The sequence below is a fragment of the Metopolophium dirhodum genome, chromosome 1, assembly GCF_019925205.1.
Source record: "Metopolophium dirhodum isolate CAU chromosome 1, ASM1992520v1, whole genome shotgun sequence".
Classification (NCBI taxonomy): Eukaryota; Metazoa; Arthropoda; class Insecta; order Hemiptera; family Aphididae; genus Metopolophium; species Metopolophium dirhodum.
This window is the reverse complement of record NC_083560.1, coordinates 128,104,894-128,127,543: the sequence shown is the minus strand read 5'-3', so window position 1 is coordinate 128,127,543 and position 22,650 is coordinate 128,104,894. Positions and strand designations below refer to the sequence as shown.

The window sequence follows — 22,650 nt, the reverse complement described above, 5'->3', positions numbered from 1 at the left end:
TCATTATTTGGGGGGAGGGGGGGGGCGTACAGACTCGGGGCACACAAAGTGCAGTGCTACTGCTAGTCTATTTGACCTATTCGGCGAACGCTGACGAAAACTCCCGAATGCTCGTCAACGTCGTCTACACTCTCGCATGATGGGTGCACACAAACGTACGTGAGAATCCGCTATTTTTATTCGCTCGTGTGTGTGCGCCTTAATGTATACACAAGCTGTGTCATCACCACAGTTTAAGATAGACTTATAGATAGTATATTTTAAACCGTGGTCATCACTACGACACAGCCTATAAAATTGTCATTGTAACATCAATTTATAAGGATATGATGAATAATACAATTATACGTACAATAGTTTTGGGTACAATCCTAGGGAATTTTGATGGGGAGAAGCGCACTGTGCATTTTGAAAGCGAGATGAATTGGCATGCATATAATATTATTATGATAGGTAGGTAACTCACAAAATGATAGTACGATTTGATTTTTAAAGTGGCTTATGGCCTACTGCTACTTAGTACTTACAAGTCTCATGAAATAGGTACCTACAATATATATATATATATTTATATATAATTATTTATTAGTATTGTAGCCTTTGCCCACGTACAGGACGAGTCATTGATAAATCATAGGATAGACTGAGGTAGGTATAGAGTTTTAAATAATTACGATCACTTAAGCTGCATGTTTTAAGGAGTAATATTTAGGCAATTCACACACCATTATAATTTACTACTCACACAATATTATGGACATGGTCCAAATGAATTGCCTAAATATTACTCCTTAAAACATGATACGCTTAGTTTTGATATTATAGTAAATTGACCTATTATCAAACTTTTAGGTAAGATTGTAAGAACATAATTTGTGCTCAAGCATCGGCGATTTCCAGTCTTGTAAAGTATTCGAATAAATGTATTCAAATAAAAGTATTTAAATACTTTTTTTTATTCAAATACTATTTTAAATACTTTTTGAAAAAATTATTCAAATACGTATTCTGATTAACTTTTTTTGTATTTTTATTCATTAAAAAATACTTTTTGTGAACTTGTAAAATAGTTTATATTTGTGACAAAGCAAATTTCACTATTACATATTGAGCACATTATAAGTTATAAACAATAATTTTCCCATTAAATGAAATATGATTGACCCGCGTTAAAAAAAATATATTCTAATAGTATTCGAATACTATACTTCATGTATTCAGAATATATTTTTTTAAATGTATTCAAATACTATAATGCTCATTTATTCGAATACGTATTCCGAATAATATAAATAAAAGTATTCTTTACAATAGGTAAACCTAACCTATCCAATGTTTGAACTTCAAACGTTCATATTTAAACTGCCATTGTAACAATATATTATAGGAGCCTTGTATTACATTGGGCGATTGTAAACTCGGCCCGAGGAAGAAAAATGTTCAAAAGGTCTATTGTAAACTCAGCCCGTGTTTTTTTCAGATAAAAATTTTTTAGGTGTTAACTTGTCCCGTGTTTTTTCAAGTAAAAACGATTGACGTGTAAACTCGGCCCGAATAAAAATATTCGTATGTAATATGTTCTTAAAATATTTTTGAGAACCATTTAGCATTACCCAGAGGACACCACGAGGTGTCATCACCACCATTTTCATTTTCATATTATTATTCAAAGTATGAAATTCGTTATATAAATGTGTAAAAATTGAAGTAATTAAAAAATATAAGTAAAATAATAAGTATAATAACTAAATACCTTTCTAATACCTCGTGTACTTCTTCGATTGGTTTCGGTAGTGCGGGCATTAACTTTCTTCTGGCGTTGTACATATTCCTCTTAACATACCGAATATCACTTACTTGCAGATCTTGCGCGTCAGGTACATTATTTACTGCACTACGAAAAATTTTATTTGGTCTAGCGCAGATATCCTCAGTTGCTTTGCGTTTGGTCACGGCGGTAACACATTGTTGTTGTAAAACTTGGTTCTTGACAGGTTCGTGTTTATGATCATCATTTTTCTCCGTAATATTATTACTTATTCCAAACGTCTTTAAAAACGCTGTACAATTGCGGTTTATACATCGCCACTTTATTTCACCTGAAGCTAACGGACGAGTTACTTTAGAATATTTAAAATTATCTAAAACAAAAAGTGGTTTTCCACGCTGGGACTCAACTATGCATGCCATCGTCACGGTTGTGTACACACTACTGAAACGTCGTGAAAATAAAATTTTAACATTCGTCAAGAACAGATTGTTCATGATAACTGATAAGATATAGTTAAGTACGTTATTTACGGTGTTGGTGAGTTGCGGCCCGATCCCTAAATAACGTACGAATTGCGGCCCGTGTTTATGAAACAGACGTGCGAGTTGCGGCCCGTGTTTATAAAACAGACGTATGAGTTGCGGCCACATTTTACATTTTATTTAAATTTGTTTTTTTTTGTAAAAATGGCAAAAATGGCAAAATGTATGGTAATTTATGGTAAAATTAATTTTAATATTTATGTAAAATATGTAAAAATGTAAAAAATATTTATTGGTTGGGCAAAAACTTAAAACTTAATGATTTGACGAAATCAAACTGCTCTATTTCTTTTTTTGCTAGCTTTGTCATCTGTTGTCTTATAAATGCTTCTTTTTCACATATTTTCTTTGTTTTTATTCCATTGCTTCTACATTTGATATACGTTTCTGATTGAATTTCTACTAACACATCAATAAAATTATAGATGTTAGGATGACTAGAGTAGAACGATGAATTTAGGTGTGAATGAAAACTTTCACAGCCGTTAGTGGTACGGTTACAGCTAGCAGAGAACTGTGCCCAAATATTTGGGGGAAACATAGCATCCGGGGATATATAGTTTTCGAAAACATAGTCGGTAAATTGTACAACCCGATCATCTTTAGCGGGCAGTATTGCTAAAAAGTCATCCGTGAAACAATCAATGACGTTGTCAGAGTCCAAAAATGGCAAACCAAAAAAAAATTTTAAAAAATAACTTTCATCTGTATTTGTGTTATACATTTTCGTGAGTCCTAAACTTTGAATTTTCCTCCACCAACTTTGCCCTAGGTGAAATCGACATCCACTTATTTTAGCATTAGGGAAGACTTCCGCTACAGCACTGTGGATAGCTTGTTCAAAATCTATAACAACTTCAGTAGGAGAGCACGTTAGACCAATGGACATGGAATGGCAAATTAAATGTTGAAATGCACACTTGTACGTGGTATTACACTTGTCGGGTAGTAAAAAAAACACTAGAGGTAAATATACATCATTTTTTAGGCCATGGATGGTAAAAAGTTGATAAAAGTGTTTAGGGCAGCTTTTGAAAGTTCCATCTACGTAAAATTTATTTACATCGCACAGCACTTTTATGTTTTGTATAGTAGAAAAACCAATTATACAATTTTCTTTGTCGTTGATAAACAAAAATGGCTCACCTATATTAGTTTTGATATTCATAGACTCTAAAGCAGCATGTAATTCTTTAATGCATTTTGGCAGAGGGGGGTGTACAAATGAACGGGCACGATGAACATTGTGTCTAATTAATGATAAATCATTCGTTGTCAAAGTCGATATATCGCCTTTCTTCAATTCTGAACGAATTAATTTTGAAGGTTTGCAAGAAATGTCTTCTATGGCTTTTCTTTTCAGAGAATTACTTAATATTTGCCTATTCAGGACTTTTTCGTCGTTTTTATTGCGGTTATGATTAGTATTACTGTCAACTATTTTATTTAAAGGAGATAATTTTAAAAAACACTTACAACTTTTGACACTGCAAGGCCACCTCTGTACATCGTGTTTTAGTGTTTTGTGGAAACGAAATTTGTAGCCTTCGTAGAGAATAATTGGTTTTGATTTTTCACTATTTACGAACTCCATAACGCACTTATAATAAACTGTATAACACACTCAAGTGGTGAACAGACTAATATGTACACAGTAATATTTTTCGTTTGAACTATTGACGTTATGGTATCTACTTTAGATAAGATACTGCCGATACTGCCGGCACAAAATTGAAAACAAATAAATTTCCCGGGCCGCAATTAACTTATTGATAAAATATGACCGGGCCGCAATTCACCGATCTTCAACACGTAAATGACATGTCGGGCCGCAACTCACCTATAGCCGTTATTTATTATTTGCAGAATATTATCGGGCCGAATTTACAACCGACCTTTTTTATTATATTACATTTCCGGACCGATGTTACAATCTACCTATTTTATTATCTTAAATTCCCGAGCCGAGTTTACAACAAAAAAGGTAACCACAGGCCCAGTTTACATTTGCCCATTACATTTTCAACCTTTTTGACCCAACGAATACAATTTTATTGACATTTATAGAAAAAAAAATGGAAACTGTAAATGTCCGTAACAGCGCAAAACAAGTTTAAATATTTTTAAAATTGTATGGTGTATAGAAAATGTTAATAAAAAAATTCAATGAAAATGTCATGTATCTAACACGTAACACCAAAAACCGAAATCGATTTTGTCGGAAACCTTAATTATTTTTTGTTTTTCCCGGCGCTTTTAAAAAATACTGGGAATTTTAAATTTTGACCTCCCCAATAAACCAACTAGATTTATTTTCCCATCGACAATAATTTTAAAAAAAAATTATAAAAATCGAAATCTTACTTATGTTTATAAATACCTTAAAACCAGTCCATATTTTGAACATTTTATAGTGCATAGAAAATGCTAATATAAACATTCAGTGAAATTTTAAATTATCTACAGTCATATGTTTTTTTAATTACAACAAAATAAGAAAATCGTTACATGAGATATCGAGTGAATATCAAATGTTGTAAGAATATGAATTTCAAACGCTCATAAAAATTTAATTTGACTTTTATGTAGACATTTTTTTTTTGATAAAGGTAGACAAACTTATGGATAATCTTGTATTACATTTTCAAATCTTAGATTTAAAAAGAAAATTTTTTATAAATTCTCAACTCAAAATAATTTGCCAATTTTCATGATTTTTATTTTGTCAAGATTTGAACTTTAAATGCTTATAAATAAAAACTGTGACTAAGGATTTTTAATATTTTTCAAATGTCATTGTAACATTATAATAGAAGCCTTCTATTAAATTTTCAAGCTTTTTTAATTAACAATTAACTTTTTATTGATATTAATTTTATAGAAAAAAAAACTAAAAAAAATAGAAACTGAAAATATCCGTAAACAGCTCAAAAGAAGTCAAATTATTTGGAAAATGTTATGGTGTATAGAAAATGCTAATATAAATATTCAGTCAAAATGTCATGTACCTACAGTCATTTGTTTTAGAGTTGCACCAAAAACCAAAATCGATTTTCTCAAAAACAGATTTTGCGTAAAAATTCCCGTTTTTCCTTAATTTTTCTTTTGTTTTTCACGTCGCGTTTGAAAACTACTAAGAAATTTTTTCTTTTGACCCCCAAAGTACCAAAGTTCCTATCAGAAAAGTTACTGTTGAAGAAAATCCAAGCTCTTTTACTGTCCTTAAAGATGATGAAAAAAAACACACATCATTGTAAAATCAATACATTCATCGCTTCGCTCAGAATCTAAAATTTGCTAGTATTCTGTTTGGAGAATATATATATATGGAAATAATGTACATTTATCCTAAACAAGTAATAATTATTTCATAAATCTAAAATTTATTTACTATATGTTTAGATATTGTGGTATATGTATATTGTATACCACATTTATATATATACAGTATACTCAGTATACTGTACATACAGTTTTGGAAGTTATAGATATCCTTCCAAAGTTTGTGATTTTACGTTTATACGCCTTTAACAAATTTTGATTATTTTAGATTCTGAGTGAAACGATGAATGTATTGATTTTACAATGATGTGTGTTTTTTTTTTATTTTTTTTTTTTTATTTTTTATTTTATTTTTTTATTTTTGTGTCTGTGTACACGATAAGTAGTCGAAATAATGCTTCGATTTTCGACTTCAATATCTTGTTCGATGGGAAAGTGAATATCGTTGGTGCATTGGGGAGGTCAAAATTTTAATTTCCCAGTAGTTTTCAAAAGCGATGTGAAAAACAAAAGAAAAATTAAGGAAAAACGGGAATTTTTACGCAAAATCGATTTTTAACAAAATCGATTTTGGTTATTGGTGTAACTCTAAAACAAATGACCGTAGATGCATGAAATTTTCACTGGTTGTTTATATTTGCATTTTCTATACACAATACAATTTTGAAAATAATTTGACTTTTTTTGAACTGTTTACGGACATTGTCAGTTTTCAGTTTTTTTAAATTTTTTTTCTATAAATATCAATAAAATTTTATCTGTTGAGTAAAAAAGCTTGAAAATTTAATAGAAGGCTCCTAGTTTATTGTTTCAAGAGCAGATGAAAAAAATTAAAAATCCTTAGTCACAGTTTTTAATTATAAGCATTTAAAGTTCAAATTTTGACAAAATACGGAAAAATCACGAAAATTAGCAAATTATTTTGATGAGAATTCATAAAAATTTTTCTTTTTAAATCTAAGATTTGAAAATGTAATATAAGATTACTCATAAGTTTGTCTACCTTTATCAAAAAAAAAATGTCTAGAAGAAACTTAAATTAAATTTTTATGAGCGTCTGAAATTTATATTTTTACAACATTTGATATTTACTCGATTTCTCATGTAACAATTTTCTTATTTTATTGTAATTAAAAAACGAATGACTGTAGATACTTGAAAATTTCACTGAATGTTTATATTAGCATTTTATATACACCATAAAATGTTGAAAATATTTTGACTCTTTTTGAGCTGTTTACGGACATTGTCAGTTTTCAATTTTTTTAGTTTTTTTTTCTATAAATATCAATAAATTTTTATTTGTTGGGTAAAAAAGCGTGAAAATTTAATATTAGACTCCTGATATATCGTTTTAATAGCAGTTGAAAAATATTAAAAATACATATGCACAATTTTTTTTTATAAGCATTTAAAGTTCAAATTTTGACAACATTTATCAAATTTATAATTTATTAATTATTTTGTGGTTAAAAATTTATAAAATGTTTAACTTTTATGGCTAAGGATTGAAAATTTAAAACAAGGCTCCACGTTAATAGGTTATATATAAATTACTTTATTCACAATAATATCATCAAATATACTTGGTAATATCATAGGTTGACTGATCGTTTTCGCTCAGAATCGTTTTTCTTATACAATGATATTATATCATTGAATTCAAATTTAACACCATCCATTACAGTGACCCACTTGTAACCTACTGTACAGCAGAGCGACATCCACTTATCCACCTTTTTTTTTACGTATTTTAACAAGTTAAGATTTATGGTCAATTTACAATTTGCACAATCAGAGAGTCATCTTTTTTCTAAAACACATTAAATTAGGATATTTAAAAATAATAAACAAATTTCTGACTTCAAAATATTATTTATTTACACACCGTAATCAGTATGTACGATTACTATGACTATCTTGTTTTAACGTGCCTATGTAATAAGCATGTAAAAACGACAATGAAGTCAGACGATGGAAAAAAAATTTCAAAAAAAAAAAGGAAAAAATAATTCTGGGTAACTAAAGTGAATTTATGCCAAATATATTATTTTATTGTTATGGTTACTAAATTGTGTAGAATTTTAAAGCATAATGTAATACCTATTCCCAAATACTATAGTCATCACTGTATGTACTTTAGTATTTATTATATTTATTTAGTATTTAGTACCTATTTTGTGTGTAAAAAAAATGTCTGACCCCCCCTCTAAGACAAATCTAATTACGCCACTGTTAAGAAAAACAAGTACTATCCACATCTTCCGTTAAAAAATTATGTTTAAAATAAAATATAATCTATGTCGGCTACACGGGTACACATTCGTACTTATCAGTATAATATTATTATGACGGTCCGATTAGAATTATAATAATCGTCTATTTAACTCTCTTATTTTACGTGTATCTTGTGTGTAACAAAATGTCTGCCCCCCCCTCCCCCGTTCTTAAGACAAACTAATTACGCCACTGTTAAGAAAAACAAGTACTATCCGCATTTTCCGTTAAAACATTATGTTTAAAATAAAATATTATGTCGACTACACAGGTACACATTCGTACTTATCAGTATAATATTATAATGACGGTCCGATTAGAATATTATAATAATCACCTATTTAACTCTCCTATTTTACGGGTCAGAGGTGTCCAGAGATATCGAATTTAATAATAATATTATATTATATCGTATAGTGCCATAGTGGTAGAAGTAGTATAAAACGATGAAAATATTATGAACCGATCATTTTTAATTTTCATAATTAATAACGTTATAATATTAGATAATATTATGTGTAATATTCTGTAATACCGCGGCGGGCGGCGGCGGCACTGCGGCAGTCGGGGGCAGTGTAGAAATATTATAGAATGTCGATATCGAATTTTCGTTTGATGAATGATAATATGATTTTTTAGCAGCTGCTCGACGACGGCGGTTCAAGCGTCGTATATAGAAGGTTTTATCACACGATGACACGAAAACAATACAATATAATATTGCGTCTTAAAACTTTAAACTGGGCATGCGCGCACCGCGCTAGCATACGATAGTGAGACCTCCTCTTTCGACGTTTTTCTCAGTATAATGATCCGCCACCGCCACCGTTGCTGGTAGAGGCGATGATGATAATGATAAATGATAATAATAATAATAATAATACCACAACAGAACGCGCCATAATACTAAAGCGTTAAGCGACTCTTGTGTTTTCTTCGTCCATCCGTTATCGCGTCTGTACGCCGTTCGAGTGTTGCTCAATAGCGAATCCCATTTTTGTTACCTTTCATTTTTTTTTGGCTTAATATTTTCCTTGCCCCATTCGGCCTTTTGCGAGCTCGCACCAGTTGCGGAGGCTTAGAGCTATGGACGTCGATAATGAACCGGCATCAGACGATGTGGAATCCACAGAAGCCGTCCGTTTCATTTTTGGCCTACTGGACGATATAAACAAGCGCATCGACGTGAAATTACCGGCTGGTACATATATTATTATTATTATTATTATTTCTGTTATTACTAATTTATTATTATATTATTATTACTGTCATCATCATTATTATTATTATTATGTGTATACTTAGGAGGTAGGTACATGAGGTAAAATCTTTGAGCGATGCCAACATTGATCCGTCGCTCTTTTATCCCCGTCGATCGACCGTGCCATTTCGATTTTAACATGAACGCACGCGTGATTGGTAGGTACGAAATCTTACTGAAATTGTTTTTGAAATGAATTCCGTTCAAACTATGACCATCATTAACACATTATTCATCTCAATGTTCCTCCGATTCAAATTTCAGAAACGAAACAACTGCCATCAGCCCATAAATAATGCATTTTTTTGGAATTTAAAATACATACATATTATATAATACACATTTAACTTTCCCACGCACAGTAAATGCAGAAGTGCACCATCTATAATCTGTGCCTCAACTATTTCTGTCTTGTCATTTCTTATATTACTTTTTGTAATTTTTTTGTTTAGTATACCCATAACTCATTATCCTATATGTTTACTCGTGTCCTATGTTTAACTATTGTTAGCTGATTTTTCGTAGCCAGCCTATGCATCTAATGTACTTAATTTAATATTAACAATAGTTAGCATAATATAAACACTAGTATCAAGTGAAATATTGATCAGTTATTAAAGTGTAAAAATCCATTTTACTCTTTATAAGTATGTTTTATAGGTAATAAAAGTTCTACTATTTTATAAAATACTCGTTAAATTAGCATTGCCAATTACTTTATTGAATTGTCTATCAGCAATAATAACACATCATGTAAATATTCTTTAGTATATTGTTTTAAACACAATTTTGAAAATGCATCGTCTTTACACTATTACTTTACTCTATACTCTATACTTGAGCCAACCGCTCCACGTTCTCGTACCCAAATTTTTCCCACTCTACCACCTAGTCGCTGCCGTAAATTCCCCAACTCACTACCGACCAGTGTACGGTCAGATTTAGTGGTGGGAATGCACGAGATCGGACAAGTTTTGGTTGCCGCCCAGTAGCGGTGTCTTGGTGGCCCGAGTATAATACTTATCAATTTTTTAATGTAGAAAATAAAGAAATTAAATATTGTAGGTATTAAGTAGATAATTTAACACAAAATATGAGATAGTACAAAAGAAGCATTTATATAAGACAAAGGTTCAGTTTATTCCATTCTATTAGAAATTTGAAATTAAATACATTTGTTTGTACGAATAATCTTTCTATCGTTTTAAAACAATAATAATACCATTGTTTTTAAATCCAAACCATAGTTATCATCTTATTGGGTATATTTTAATTCTTATGTGTTTTGCTTCCTAAACTTGATTTTGAACGTTACTTATCTATGGTTATGTTGAGGTTATAATATATGTTAAGGTCATACAAAAGAATTAAGTGAGGATTTGTAATCTGTTAAAAATGTTATTATATTATTTGTTGTATACAAATATGATATTCGTTATTTATCAATTTATGATAATTGATTAATTTATAAGTTTTAAGGATTATTATTACATTTTAAAATGATACTTTAACCCATGAACTATGTTGTGTTCACACTAGCTGATCATATTGTATTATCCTAAAGTTTCAGCTGTTGTAGGTAATGTATTAGTATATTACCAATTATTAATTAACATATGCAATATGATACTATACCGGTTAGTATGAAATCACTTTATCAACTCATTCAGAAATTAATGATTACTCTGGATATTAAAATACCTGATACTTTATAGGTAGTATACATTTGACATTATGTACAGTAGGTACACTGTACAGTAATATACCTAGATGTAAAATTTTCAACCAATAAAAGGTGATCAATGATCGTTGATTTTAACAAATCTATGTTTTAATAGGATGTCTTCCTACAACTTTTAGTAGTTAATGGTTAATTGTGTCTGCTATTAAAGCAATTTATTTTAGAGATAAAATACCTCATATAATGAAAATGAAAGACATGCATTTTTGAAATATTATTTTGATAAAAACTTACAATTACTTAAAATAAAAATAATATTAAAGAGAATTAAAAAATTGAAAAACAAAAGTATACTTTATATCAAGGGTGGCCAACCCAAATGATCTTGTGGGCCACTTTGGAAACACATTATAATCACACGTATAAATTATACGTTATATTACCTATATATATTTGGACAAAAAAAAAAAGTTTTGGTCTATAAATTAATTGAAATAAACAGAATGAATTATTATTGTTTCTCTTATTACTCAAGATTAATAAACATAGATGGTATAATTATTATTATAACAATATAATTTTCTATAAGCTGGTAACTATATCTGAATTCTATAATATGTTGTTTTTAGATTAGATTATAAGATAATTAGAATTATTATTATTGTTGCGATTACGTTTAATAATACAAGCACCGGGTTGTGCGGGCATTCCGGATTATTTAATGGGCACAAAAATAAAATGTTTTTAAAAATGTGTGATAAATCTCACAGGCCGCGGATTTCCTGCTTTATATAAAGAAAACCCCATATGGTACGTCACTTTAATGTTATCATCTTTTCTTTGAATAATAATTATTTTAACCCTAAAATTGCATTATAATCTAGAAGCAGTAATTATATAAATAAAATTTTTATCTGTGTCAACATGTTTCAATTTATTTTTAATATATTTTCTTAAATACGTAACAACCATCTAATAGTTACTGTAAGTTACTTTGAGTTGGTATACAAATATTACATTTTTGAAAATTGATATTTATTACAAGAGAAAAATATAAATAACTATACTTGTGCCTCAAGAGAAAACGTAAACAGATAGCTTTCCACTGTTTCAATGCTATACCCCCCCTCCCACCACAACCAAGAAGCACTTGGTATATGTATACAGCTGTCACTAAAAACAGAAATGCTTTGATGGGAGCTGATCTAGTATGTTTTATAGTGGGGATGCATTAGAATAAATGAGTTTCGGTATGTCATGGTATGTGTTCTCCCCTGATACAGAGTTAACTTAACAAATTCTGTAAAAATTGAAGATACCTATTATTCTGTAATTTTTTAGAAATCAAAAAAAATATTAATATAATATATACCTAGTATATTCTTGCATAATATCAAATATGTAGTGTTCAATATTTATTAATATATTACCTATTGTTTTTTTTTCAGGTATACTTGACTACCTTTGTGTATCAGAAATTCAAATGCTAGTTGATGATAACATAAACTCAAAAAATTATAAATTCTCAGAAGATGGCCAAAGATTAATACATTTTATCCTATACTTAAATACTGAGATGACAAATTGTAATTGGGTTAGAGAAGATCCATTGCTAAACCTCAAACAATATGTTCATGGCAATACCCTCTCAAATAACCTATACTATAAACTCGTGGATATATTGAATTTAAAGCCATTTATATCCGAAATTATAATGTATACTCCTTATAGTTTTTGCAGCGATTTAATTGATATAAGCTTAAATAAAATAAAAGCTATAGATGGACTTTCACAATTAGTTGATACTGAAAATCTAGTTGTTTCTTTGATGAAATCTGTTAAACGTGGGCCTATAAGATCTAATTCAGAAAGTTCTGTGATCGGCCACTTCAATCAAGCCATGCTAGTATTTGGCAAGGATAATTTACCGCATGATATAAGAAGACTTGATTTTGAAGATGAACAAAAAGAAATAACAAGATATAATGGATTTCGGGTGAAAAGCATATTTAACATCTTTATAGAGATGATTAAATACAGAAGTGTTCCTGATGCTTATAGACTGTATCCACTGTATACATTAACATCATTACGTTCTTCTATTCCATCAACAGATACTGGACATGTTATATTTAAAAAATGTTTTGATGTGATTATGTATAAGTGTATGAATATGTGCAATTTCAGCATTGATACTTGGATTGCTTGGTATGAAGTGGAAGTTGTTGAAGAAGACACAAATCTACAAGCAGCTATTGGACATCTGTGTTATGAATTGTGTAGTTTAATAGATAATGGAACTATTAATGAACGCTTATTAAAAGAATTCAGGCCAATTCTACGTAATATAGCCATAGAAAAGATTGATTTTAGTAATATTGATATCACTGACATTGATGCAATGGCTAAACGTGTGGAGAGTTCTTCCAAATTTCATCTCAACGCTTGGGTGAAAAAAATGATTGAAAACCCAGGTGTTTTCGTTCATAACCGTGCCATTCAAGTAATTGGCAACTACATAGACTGTGTTGATTACAACTGTTTCAAAGCCATCATTGACAGTAGTATGGCTTATCATAAAAATGGAGGTGAAGTGTCTGAAGCTTTGGGAAAGGTAATATTTAAAGGACTCAAACACTTGGATTTAGAAGATACATCGTGTATTCTAAGACATGTTATGGTCCACTATGCCGATTGTACATTTTATGTATCAAATGATTTCGATGAATTATTACATTATGTTACACATAATGAGTATAATGACAATATTGATCCACAAGTAAGTCCTTCAAAATAGTTAAAGAAAAGTATAAATATTTTTATTTAAATATAATAAATTCCAATTTCATTTTTGAATTATTTTATAAAATGTTAACAATTTACAGGAATTACTGTCCACATTGATTTGGCTTATTATTCAACAACCAAGAAAAATGTTGAATTTATTAATATCGCAATATGTCACCGGTATTTGTGGATTACCAGTCAAAGGAATCGAATCTAAGAGATCATGTTGCCACCAAGGGTTGGTTGGTATTCATGCACACATGGATCCTTCTTATATTTACCAAGAATACATGAACTGGTTGTCTTTTGATTTAAATTTATCAGTAGATCAAAAACAAAACCTTCGTCAATGGGTATGTCTATTTTATTTTAGCTAGCTAAAATACACTGCAGGATAAGTGTGAGACACTCACTCAGCAGACTAAAACTAGTTATAACGGTAGACCTCATCCATGGACACATCTCACCTCAAGGTTATGCAAGATGGTGTCATAGACTATGGACCAGTAATTGTTGGTCAATAGTCACATACAGTTTATTGACGGCTAGCTGCTGCCTAAGACCTAGAGGGCTGATGGTGTCTGGCGGGTTATTCTACAGAGCAGTTCACTCTTATCCTGAATCACACATAATATATTTAAAAGTACAATACCTAATATATTTAAGTTATAATTATTGTTTAAACAGATTTTAGGAACTACCAAACATCTACGTGTAATGAAACCAAAAGCATTTCTTTCATATGTCTTATTACCTCTTCTAAACCCTTCACCAAATTATGATCATATGCTGTTTTTGGCTACTTTAACTAAAGTAAGTATAATATTTTTTGTAATTAAAAATTAATTATTTTAAATACCTCATTTTGTAGATGATCTTGAATGAATGTCATATTATGACACTTCCTTACATAGAAATCTGGGATACACTACTTATTAAATTGGCTAAAATACTGGATGATGCACGTTGGAGCATTAATAATTATTCAAATGTTAAAGTTGAAATATGTGAAAAGATGATCGTAACTATACAACCTCTTCTGCACTATGTTTCGTATATAGATCATCAAGGTATGTATACACATATTATATGTAATGTTATCTTGAATATGTTAAATTAAAGATTCAATCATCCACATTTTTTGTATAATAAAAATTAAAATTAAATGTTTCATAGCTAAGGCAGAATCTTTGGAAAATATCAAACAAGAATTATCGGGTTTACATTTAATGACTCGTTCTCATTTCTTACGTTTATGGACATCTGAATATATTACAATAGATGGAATGGATGAACATTTGATCATGACTATTCAATCACAGAGTCATATTTCATATTCTAATTTGAATAGATCATCAACTCAAAGAGCTCAAGAAGAATTTATTTTCAGCATTGCAACAGTAATTTTTTTTTGTTTAACAATTTTCTATATTAGTTGTTGGGTATTGAATTGTTATTAAATATAATAACTGAATTAAAAACAATCAATCAATTAATTCAATTTTAAAAAAGCCAAATTTGATTTGTACCTAAACAATACTAAAAATTATGTGTTAATATAATTGTATATTATTTTATAACATTATTAAGATTTTAGGTATTATGGTACAAAAAATGAATCTAATAGTTTCTAATTTTATTTAAATTAAATTTTCTATCCGATAAGTAGGTACCGGATTTTTATGTTTTTATATTTTTTACTGAGGCTAAGCAGTATAATTTGGGTGAGGTTTCTCATCGTTTTATTTAACAACAAAATATACACATAAATATTTTATTTTTCGTAACAATGCATATTTAAACATTAGAGAATATTTTAAGAGAATACATAATACAGGGCTTGCAAACGTTATGTTTGACAAAAAGCAATAATAAAAAATAATTAAATACCGCAAAACAAAACATGTTCTATATCATTAAACAAAACATAACGCAAAACGTAATTTATAGAATATCACTAAACAAAAATTAACGCAAAACAAAATATTTTAAAATTTATTTATTTAAAAGGTCTATTAGTTTCGTAGGAACATTTATTTTGTGCTAAGAATCTAAGAATTGATTATATTATATTCCGTTTATGGGCCATTACTTACTACCTATTTTAAAGTTAATAGGTATTAACACCATTTTAAATAATGATAAACGCAAAACTTGTGTAACGTTTTAGTTCTAAATAATGATAAACGCAAAAGTTGGATAACGTTTCAATTCTAAGTAATGATAAACGCAAAAAATTTTTAAAATTTATTGAAAATGATTTTGATTTATTGAAAAGTAAGACCAACTTGATTTAGCTTACATATAAAGCAACTTTATATATATATTTAACAGTTAGAAAATGTTTTTCTTTCACATATTTATAGTTTGGAAATTATTGGTAAATTCACTATATTTTTTATTATATACTAGCATATTCTAAAAAAATAAAATGCATATAAATCACAACTAAATAAATGTTTTTTACAATCAAAAGTTTTCTAAAAACCAGATTTACTAATAGGTTATTTTGAATTTTTATTTTTATTTTTATTATATCATTAAAAAATAAAAAATGTTATTTTATATACAATATATAACGCAAACATCAATAAATTATATATTTAAAAAAATATTGATTAGAACAAAAGTTATTTAATTGGTCATGTCTTCCTACAGGGTTTAGTATATTAATATATATTATGTTTATTTTTATATTATTTATGTGTATTTTTTGTTACTATAGTTTATGCCAAAGTTCACATTGCATGAAATGAAAAGTTTCATAGCAAATTACTTAAGTTCAGCAAAACCTCCAAACATGATAGATGCATCATTTTTCTTATTGGAAAGTGTGATGAACTCTATCATGCGAATTATAGTGTACTTGAAAACTGCTGTACAAAATGAACCTTACGATAATCAATGTGCGTGGGCCTATGTAGAAAATACTATTGTCAACTTTTTAGATGCTGTAAATGTAAGTATTATTTATTTGTTTAATGTCTATAACATCTATAAATTTAATGCATAAGCTCTTCTTCTACAATTTAAATAACATTATATTAACTAACAACATTTTTATGCACTTTTACTATTATTAAACAAACAAGTTAAGAAAGCTCACTCTGTGAGCATGCTAAATTTCCGGTTATATTATGCTTTTAGTATACATTACTTAATTTACTGTGAGACCAATTTGCAATTTTGTATTGGTATAATGCGATACATTTTTTTTTTTAGTTTATATTGTTCTTATTAAACTAACTAAATATTTTATTTTTAGACATCAAAAATGTGTTGTATTTATGAAGATGAAATCGATGTGGCTTTGGCAATCAACAGTGTTACTAAAATTGTAATGGTAATAAAACAGCTTGAAAATATTCGTCAAATGCCTTTATTGATTGTTATACGTCGCTTGATTGATTTAATTGTTATACGGATGGAACCTGCCGAAATTTCAAAAGTTTTGTCTCTGTTAGCTTCTATAAAATCTCCAAATTCTAGAAAAACATTAAGAACTTCTATTCAACGTTTGATGAATAATCTTATCATCAAAAAACAACGCGTAGAAGAAGTATCCCACCAAGGCTGAAATTCCAAATGTACAAGGAAACAATTATGTTTCATTTTTGGCACTCTTTTAAATACAAACATATACTATGAATATAAGAGTAAAACATGTTTTAGTATTTTAATGTTAAATGTTATTATTTAATTATTATTACATACATTTATTGTTTCACAGGTTTATAGTTAATTATTATTATTTTGAATTAATAATTTGTTTTCCTAATTAGATCTCATTGATAAGATAACTAATAAGGGTTGACAATGAGTGAGGTTATATTTATAATATAATAACAATTAATGAAAAGTTACAACAGTAAAATAAATCACATATTAAGCTGATTATTTTTGAATAATAAAACCTTATAATGTATTGGGTTACAATTTTTATTTGATCATAATTTATTAATATGGATGTAATTATATTAAAGTAACTATTCCGTTAAATATTTAAGATACTATTATTTATTTTGTTTATCATTATATATAATACTTTTTTTTTAATACTGAAAAGTATATTATATTTTAATGTACTTTGACTGATTATTGTCATTTATACTATTACTTTTTTGATATTATAAGATTGTCATACTTTTACTTTTTTTTTTATATATTATTGAATTATTCCACATTAATTGTATTGTGTTATAAATAGCTTATTTAAAGTTCCTAAGTTATTATCAGCAGTTTAAATTTAACAATTGAAATATTGTGTAATTTAAATAATTTCTTAAATTATGAAAATAACAGGATAGGAACTGTATGATTTATCATAAACTGGCATTGTTCTTTTTCTTATATTATGTATACAACTAATTAACTTGGATAACTTTATGTTGTGAAAATATAAAGACAACTTTATTCTTTCTGGCATCCCTCCAAATCGTTCATTGTATGTATATTGATTTTAATCTATACTTAATTTTTGTTTCGTAACTTCAATTATTGTATCATCAGTTGCTTATTGATAATAGTGGCCATACTTTATAACAAAATTAATTAAACTAAAATCTTTATTTGCACTAAAACATGCCCACCAAATGTCCAACTTGAAACTGCATTATTGTACCATAGTTTTTTAAATATGTAAACCAATTGTATGAGGTATAATTGTCAATATTCTTAATTATATTACTTTTTATTATATTGCTTATTAGAACACATAATATGTCAAATAGAGTATTAATTTACATAAACAATATGAATTTGTATAATATTTATCAATTATTATTGTTTATTTTCATGAGAATTTTATATTCGATTATTTTGTGTTCATCATGCAAAAATAGATTAAGTTTAACTTGTACTTATTTTACAATTTGTTGTGTTTTACGTTTGTTAATAACAAAAGTCGTCGTTTGAACAATAGTCACAAAAAAATAAGAACTAGATTATAATTACATTTTCTTTTTAAAAAAGTAATAAACAATATGTATTATGAATAATAATTATTTGTCTGTTTGTGTTAGATCATAAACTCTTAAGTTATTATGATGCACGGGTTGAGGGTAACAATATTATGAAATTAACTGACAAAATATTTTGTTAGTTTCAAATTGTCTAACCCTGGTTGTAAGTGTTGTAACATATTAAAAAGTCATATTCATGTCTTAATAATATGTTAATATTCCTCTTTTTTTGTAATGAGATTCTAATTTCAAACTTATAAATTATTATATCTTAACTATTATAATATAAACAAAAATTAATATACCCCATATGGTTATTAAACAATTTGTATTCCAAATGAATGCACATTTTAAAGTTTGTTGACCATACATCTTGTCTACTACCGAAATAAACAAGTATAGTATATTATTGTTTATCGATTACTACATATTTTATTTATTTATTATTTTTTTATTATTACTTCATTGTTATGATAATATAAAATCTATCCGATTCCGTCTTATCTATAATATTATTTAAATATGCTAATTATTATTGTATATAATTACCCCAACATAGAGGCACCAGAGTCAAAATTATAGGATAGTGAAAAATAGTTATTTACAAAAATATTAAATTTGGTTTATTTGCTTTGCTCTCATTAATATCCCTAATCCTATACTTAATACTTGATATTCAAATACATCTAATTTTATATACCATTACAATACTATCAATATTTAAAAACTAATTTCTATTTTTAAATTTAAATTTAAATAAAATTGTAAATTTTGTGTAGAACTGCGCATTACAGCATGGACTGGTTTTAATTATTTTATTTTACTCATAACTGTTGCTATAATTACCAAATATAATATATTATGAAGCTTATTATTTGTAATTTGGCCATGCTTATTAAAATTCCATTAAGTTAGTTTTTAATATAGTATATTTTTTTTGTGGTAGTAAAAGTACCCCTCAATACCTTTTAGCCTTAGAGACACCTACAACCCCCCCCCCCTCCCACCACATAATAAGAGTTTGATGATAATATTAATAATTGGTTTTATTATAAATAATTAAAATATATTCAATAATCATAAAATGTATACTGCCAATGTATGATTGTTTTTAAAAGATAAGTTATTGTTAAGCATTATCGTTTTGAAATCATTGTATTTTAAAAATAACTATTACATTTTGTAACTTTTATTTATTTTTATTAATTTCAAATTTCTTAAAAACTGAAAAAAAAATTAATTGGGGAATAAGTTATTGACAGAAACTACAATATTATATTATAATGTATTAAAAACTGATCTTACATTTAAAAATTTTAAATTTGTGTGCGGCATTAGTCTACACGTTTTGGTTCAATAATGTAAATAATCATTACCTATATAATGATTAAGATAATTATTAATATAAATAATAGTTAATTTATTGGTTACAGTACATACATTAAACATTGTAATGATTAATGATTAATTTTTTTTTTTTATACTATTACACTTCTTCATATTCTTGACATAATATTTATGTAAACAAAAAAATGTAGACAGATTCAATAAATGCTAAAAGCCGACGTAAATACAATATCGTTAAGATCGATTTTTGTCTTTCTGTGTTAACATAAAAAAATATCTCCACAATTGAGAAAAAAAATCATAAAAGTAAACATTGTAATATTGTTTACAAGTATTTTAGTTAAGTTCATTTTAAGATGATTTTCAAAATGTATTCGTTGACATTTTTGATAGCACAAGGGCGTACCAGGGAATTTTTCAAAGGAGGGTCCAAAGACTTGTATAGGTAGGTAACTAACTTAAATAAATTCAAAACAAACAAAATTAATAATTTTCAGATACGATAAGCGTATTGGGTATTACATTTATGCACATACTTATAATATTATAGTTCACTTGAGAACTCGTATAAACATAACGGCTACATAGGTAGTGTACAGAGAACAGGCAGAGCACAGACTGGAGGTAAATGCGAACAAATGAATTATAATACGGTGAAACATATTACTATAACTACCTACTATCCATCGAATGATGTTGGCGGTGACAATACCGAACTTATTTATTTATTGAATATATAAAATAATTATTTTAATGAAGGCATTCAATTTCAATGTTCAATGAGACCGCGGAGTAGCGAATATACGAGCAGGTGTTTGTTTTAAGACCCGTCACCCGTATATGGTATATTACTAAAGTGTTACTTAGTGATTTATTTTAAGTAATAAGTTATTACTTTTTACAAATTATTCATTACCTATATAGGCATGACTGCATGACTTATTATTGTGCATAACATTATTGATAATTTATAATATTGTGCACTATAATGAGAGAGAGAGAGAGAGATTAAGTTTCTGACGAGTTTTGGTAGCTTGTTTAAACTTTTAAAATTATCATTCATGTGTAAAACTTAATCTTATGAATTACTTCACAAGAATTAATCAAGTGCGGTGGAATAATACGATAGTGTACCTACCTATAGAAATTGTCGAGATGTCTGCCGAGATAGATATAAGCCGACAACTAGACATTCTCTTTTGGAACAAAATGCTGAGTAGTGAGTACTGAGGAGGTATACAATATACAATATATACATAATCCTTTAGTGATACTGATGCGTGAATATTAATATATATGTATAACTGTATAAGGTATTTAAATTATCTCGCAATCGACACGGTTGGTGCACTTTGGAGCAAATTATGAGACAAGAGCAAAGATTTTCGAATTTTATTAAACCTCTCAGCTATAATTGATATGCCAGCTGTCTTTTTAAATATTAGATTTTGAGCGAAGCGATAATGTATTGATTTTACAATGATGTGTGTTTTTTTTTTATTATGTTTTGTGTCTGTCATCACCTTTTAGGACAGTAAAAGTGCTTGGATTTTCTTCAACAGTAACTTTTCTGATAGGAAAGTGAATCTAGTTGTTACTTTGGGGGGGGGGGGGGGTCGTCAAAAGTAAAAATTTCTCAGTAGTTTTCAAACGCGACGTGAAAAACAAAAGAAAAATTAAGGAAAAACGGGAATTTTTACGCAAAATCTGTTTTTGAGAAAATCGATTTTGGTTTTTGGTGCAACTCTAAAACAAATTACTGTAGGTACATGAAATGTTAACTGAATGTTTATATTAGCATTTTCTATACACCATAAAATTTTCCAAATATTTTGACTTATTTTGGGCTGTTTACGAATATTTTCAGTTTTCGATTTTTTTAGTTTTTTTTTTATAAATATCAATAACATTTTATTTGTTGGGTAAAAAAGCATGAAAATAACATAAGCCAGGCTACTGATATATCGTTCTAATAGCAGTTAAAAATATTAAAAATACATAGGCACATTTTTTTTTATAAGCATTTAAAGATCAAATTTTGACAAAATTTATCAAATTTATAATTTAATAATTATTTTGTAGTCAAAAATTTTAAAATGTTCAAATTTTATAATTAAGGATTGAAAATTTAAAACAAGGCTCCACGTAAATAGATTATTTATAAATTACTTTATTCACAATAATATCATCAAAGATACGTCTTGGTAATATCATAGGCTGACTGACCGTTTTCGCTCAGATTTGTTCTTCTTATACAATGATATTATTATATCATTGAATTCAAATTTAACACCATCCATCACAGTGACCCACTTGTAATCTACTGTACATCTACTTACCCACCTTTTTTTATGGTTACGGTTTAAAAACACTTGGAAATGTAATACATAGTATTCTTTATAACGATTTTATTCTAAACCCAAAAATGTATAAACATATTCATTTTTATTGACATTTAGGGTTCAAATTTTGATAAAATTAAACATGTGCATATTTAAATAATGTACAACTTTAATTATTTTATTTTAATTCAAAAATATTTTCCGTGGACATATTATGACTTCCATATACTATTATATAATATATTTTATTATTTGTTTTAGCAGCAACAAATACAAATACAAATACTAACGACACATTTATGAATTGTGATTATTTACTATATGTCAGATAACCTACCTACACCACTACACAAACAAAAATCGTGGTTACATAGATTAAAACATTTGCCTATACAAAAC

The 22,650-nt window shown here is 27.9% G+C and overlaps 1 protein-coding gene across 1 annotated transcript; it reads left to right on the top strand.

Moving 5' to 3' along the window:
- Positions 1-8,602: 8,602 nt before the first annotated feature.
- Positions 8,603-18,876, top strand: LOC132935710 (uncharacterized). Its single transcript, XM_061002325.1, has 8 exons — positions 8,603-9,073; positions 12,263-13,593; positions 13,700-13,954; positions 14,289-14,414; positions 14,473-14,671; positions 14,778-15,001; positions 16,327-16,560; positions 16,867-18,876. Exons 1-8 carry the CDS (start codon positions 8,959-8,961, stop codon positions 17,176-17,178), a joined length of 2,796 nt encoding a protein of 931 aa, XP_060858308.1. The 5' UTR covers positions 8,603-8,958; the 3' UTR covers positions 17,179-18,876.
- The last annotated feature ends 3,774 nt before the right edge of the window (positions 18,877-22,650 follow it).

Coding starts and splice junctions, on each gene's coding strand:
- LOC132935710 (XM_061002325.1), top strand. CDS start 8,959: ATGGACGTCGATAATGAACCGGCATCAGACGATGTGGAATCCACAGAA. Junction 13,594..13,699: donor ATGACAATATTGATCCACAA/GTAAGTCCTTCA, acceptor AACAATTTACAG/GAATTACTGTCCACATTGAT. Junction 16,561..16,866: donor ACTTTTTAGATGCTGTAAAT/GTAAGTATTATT, acceptor TTTTATTTTTAG/ACATCAAAAATGTGTTGTAT.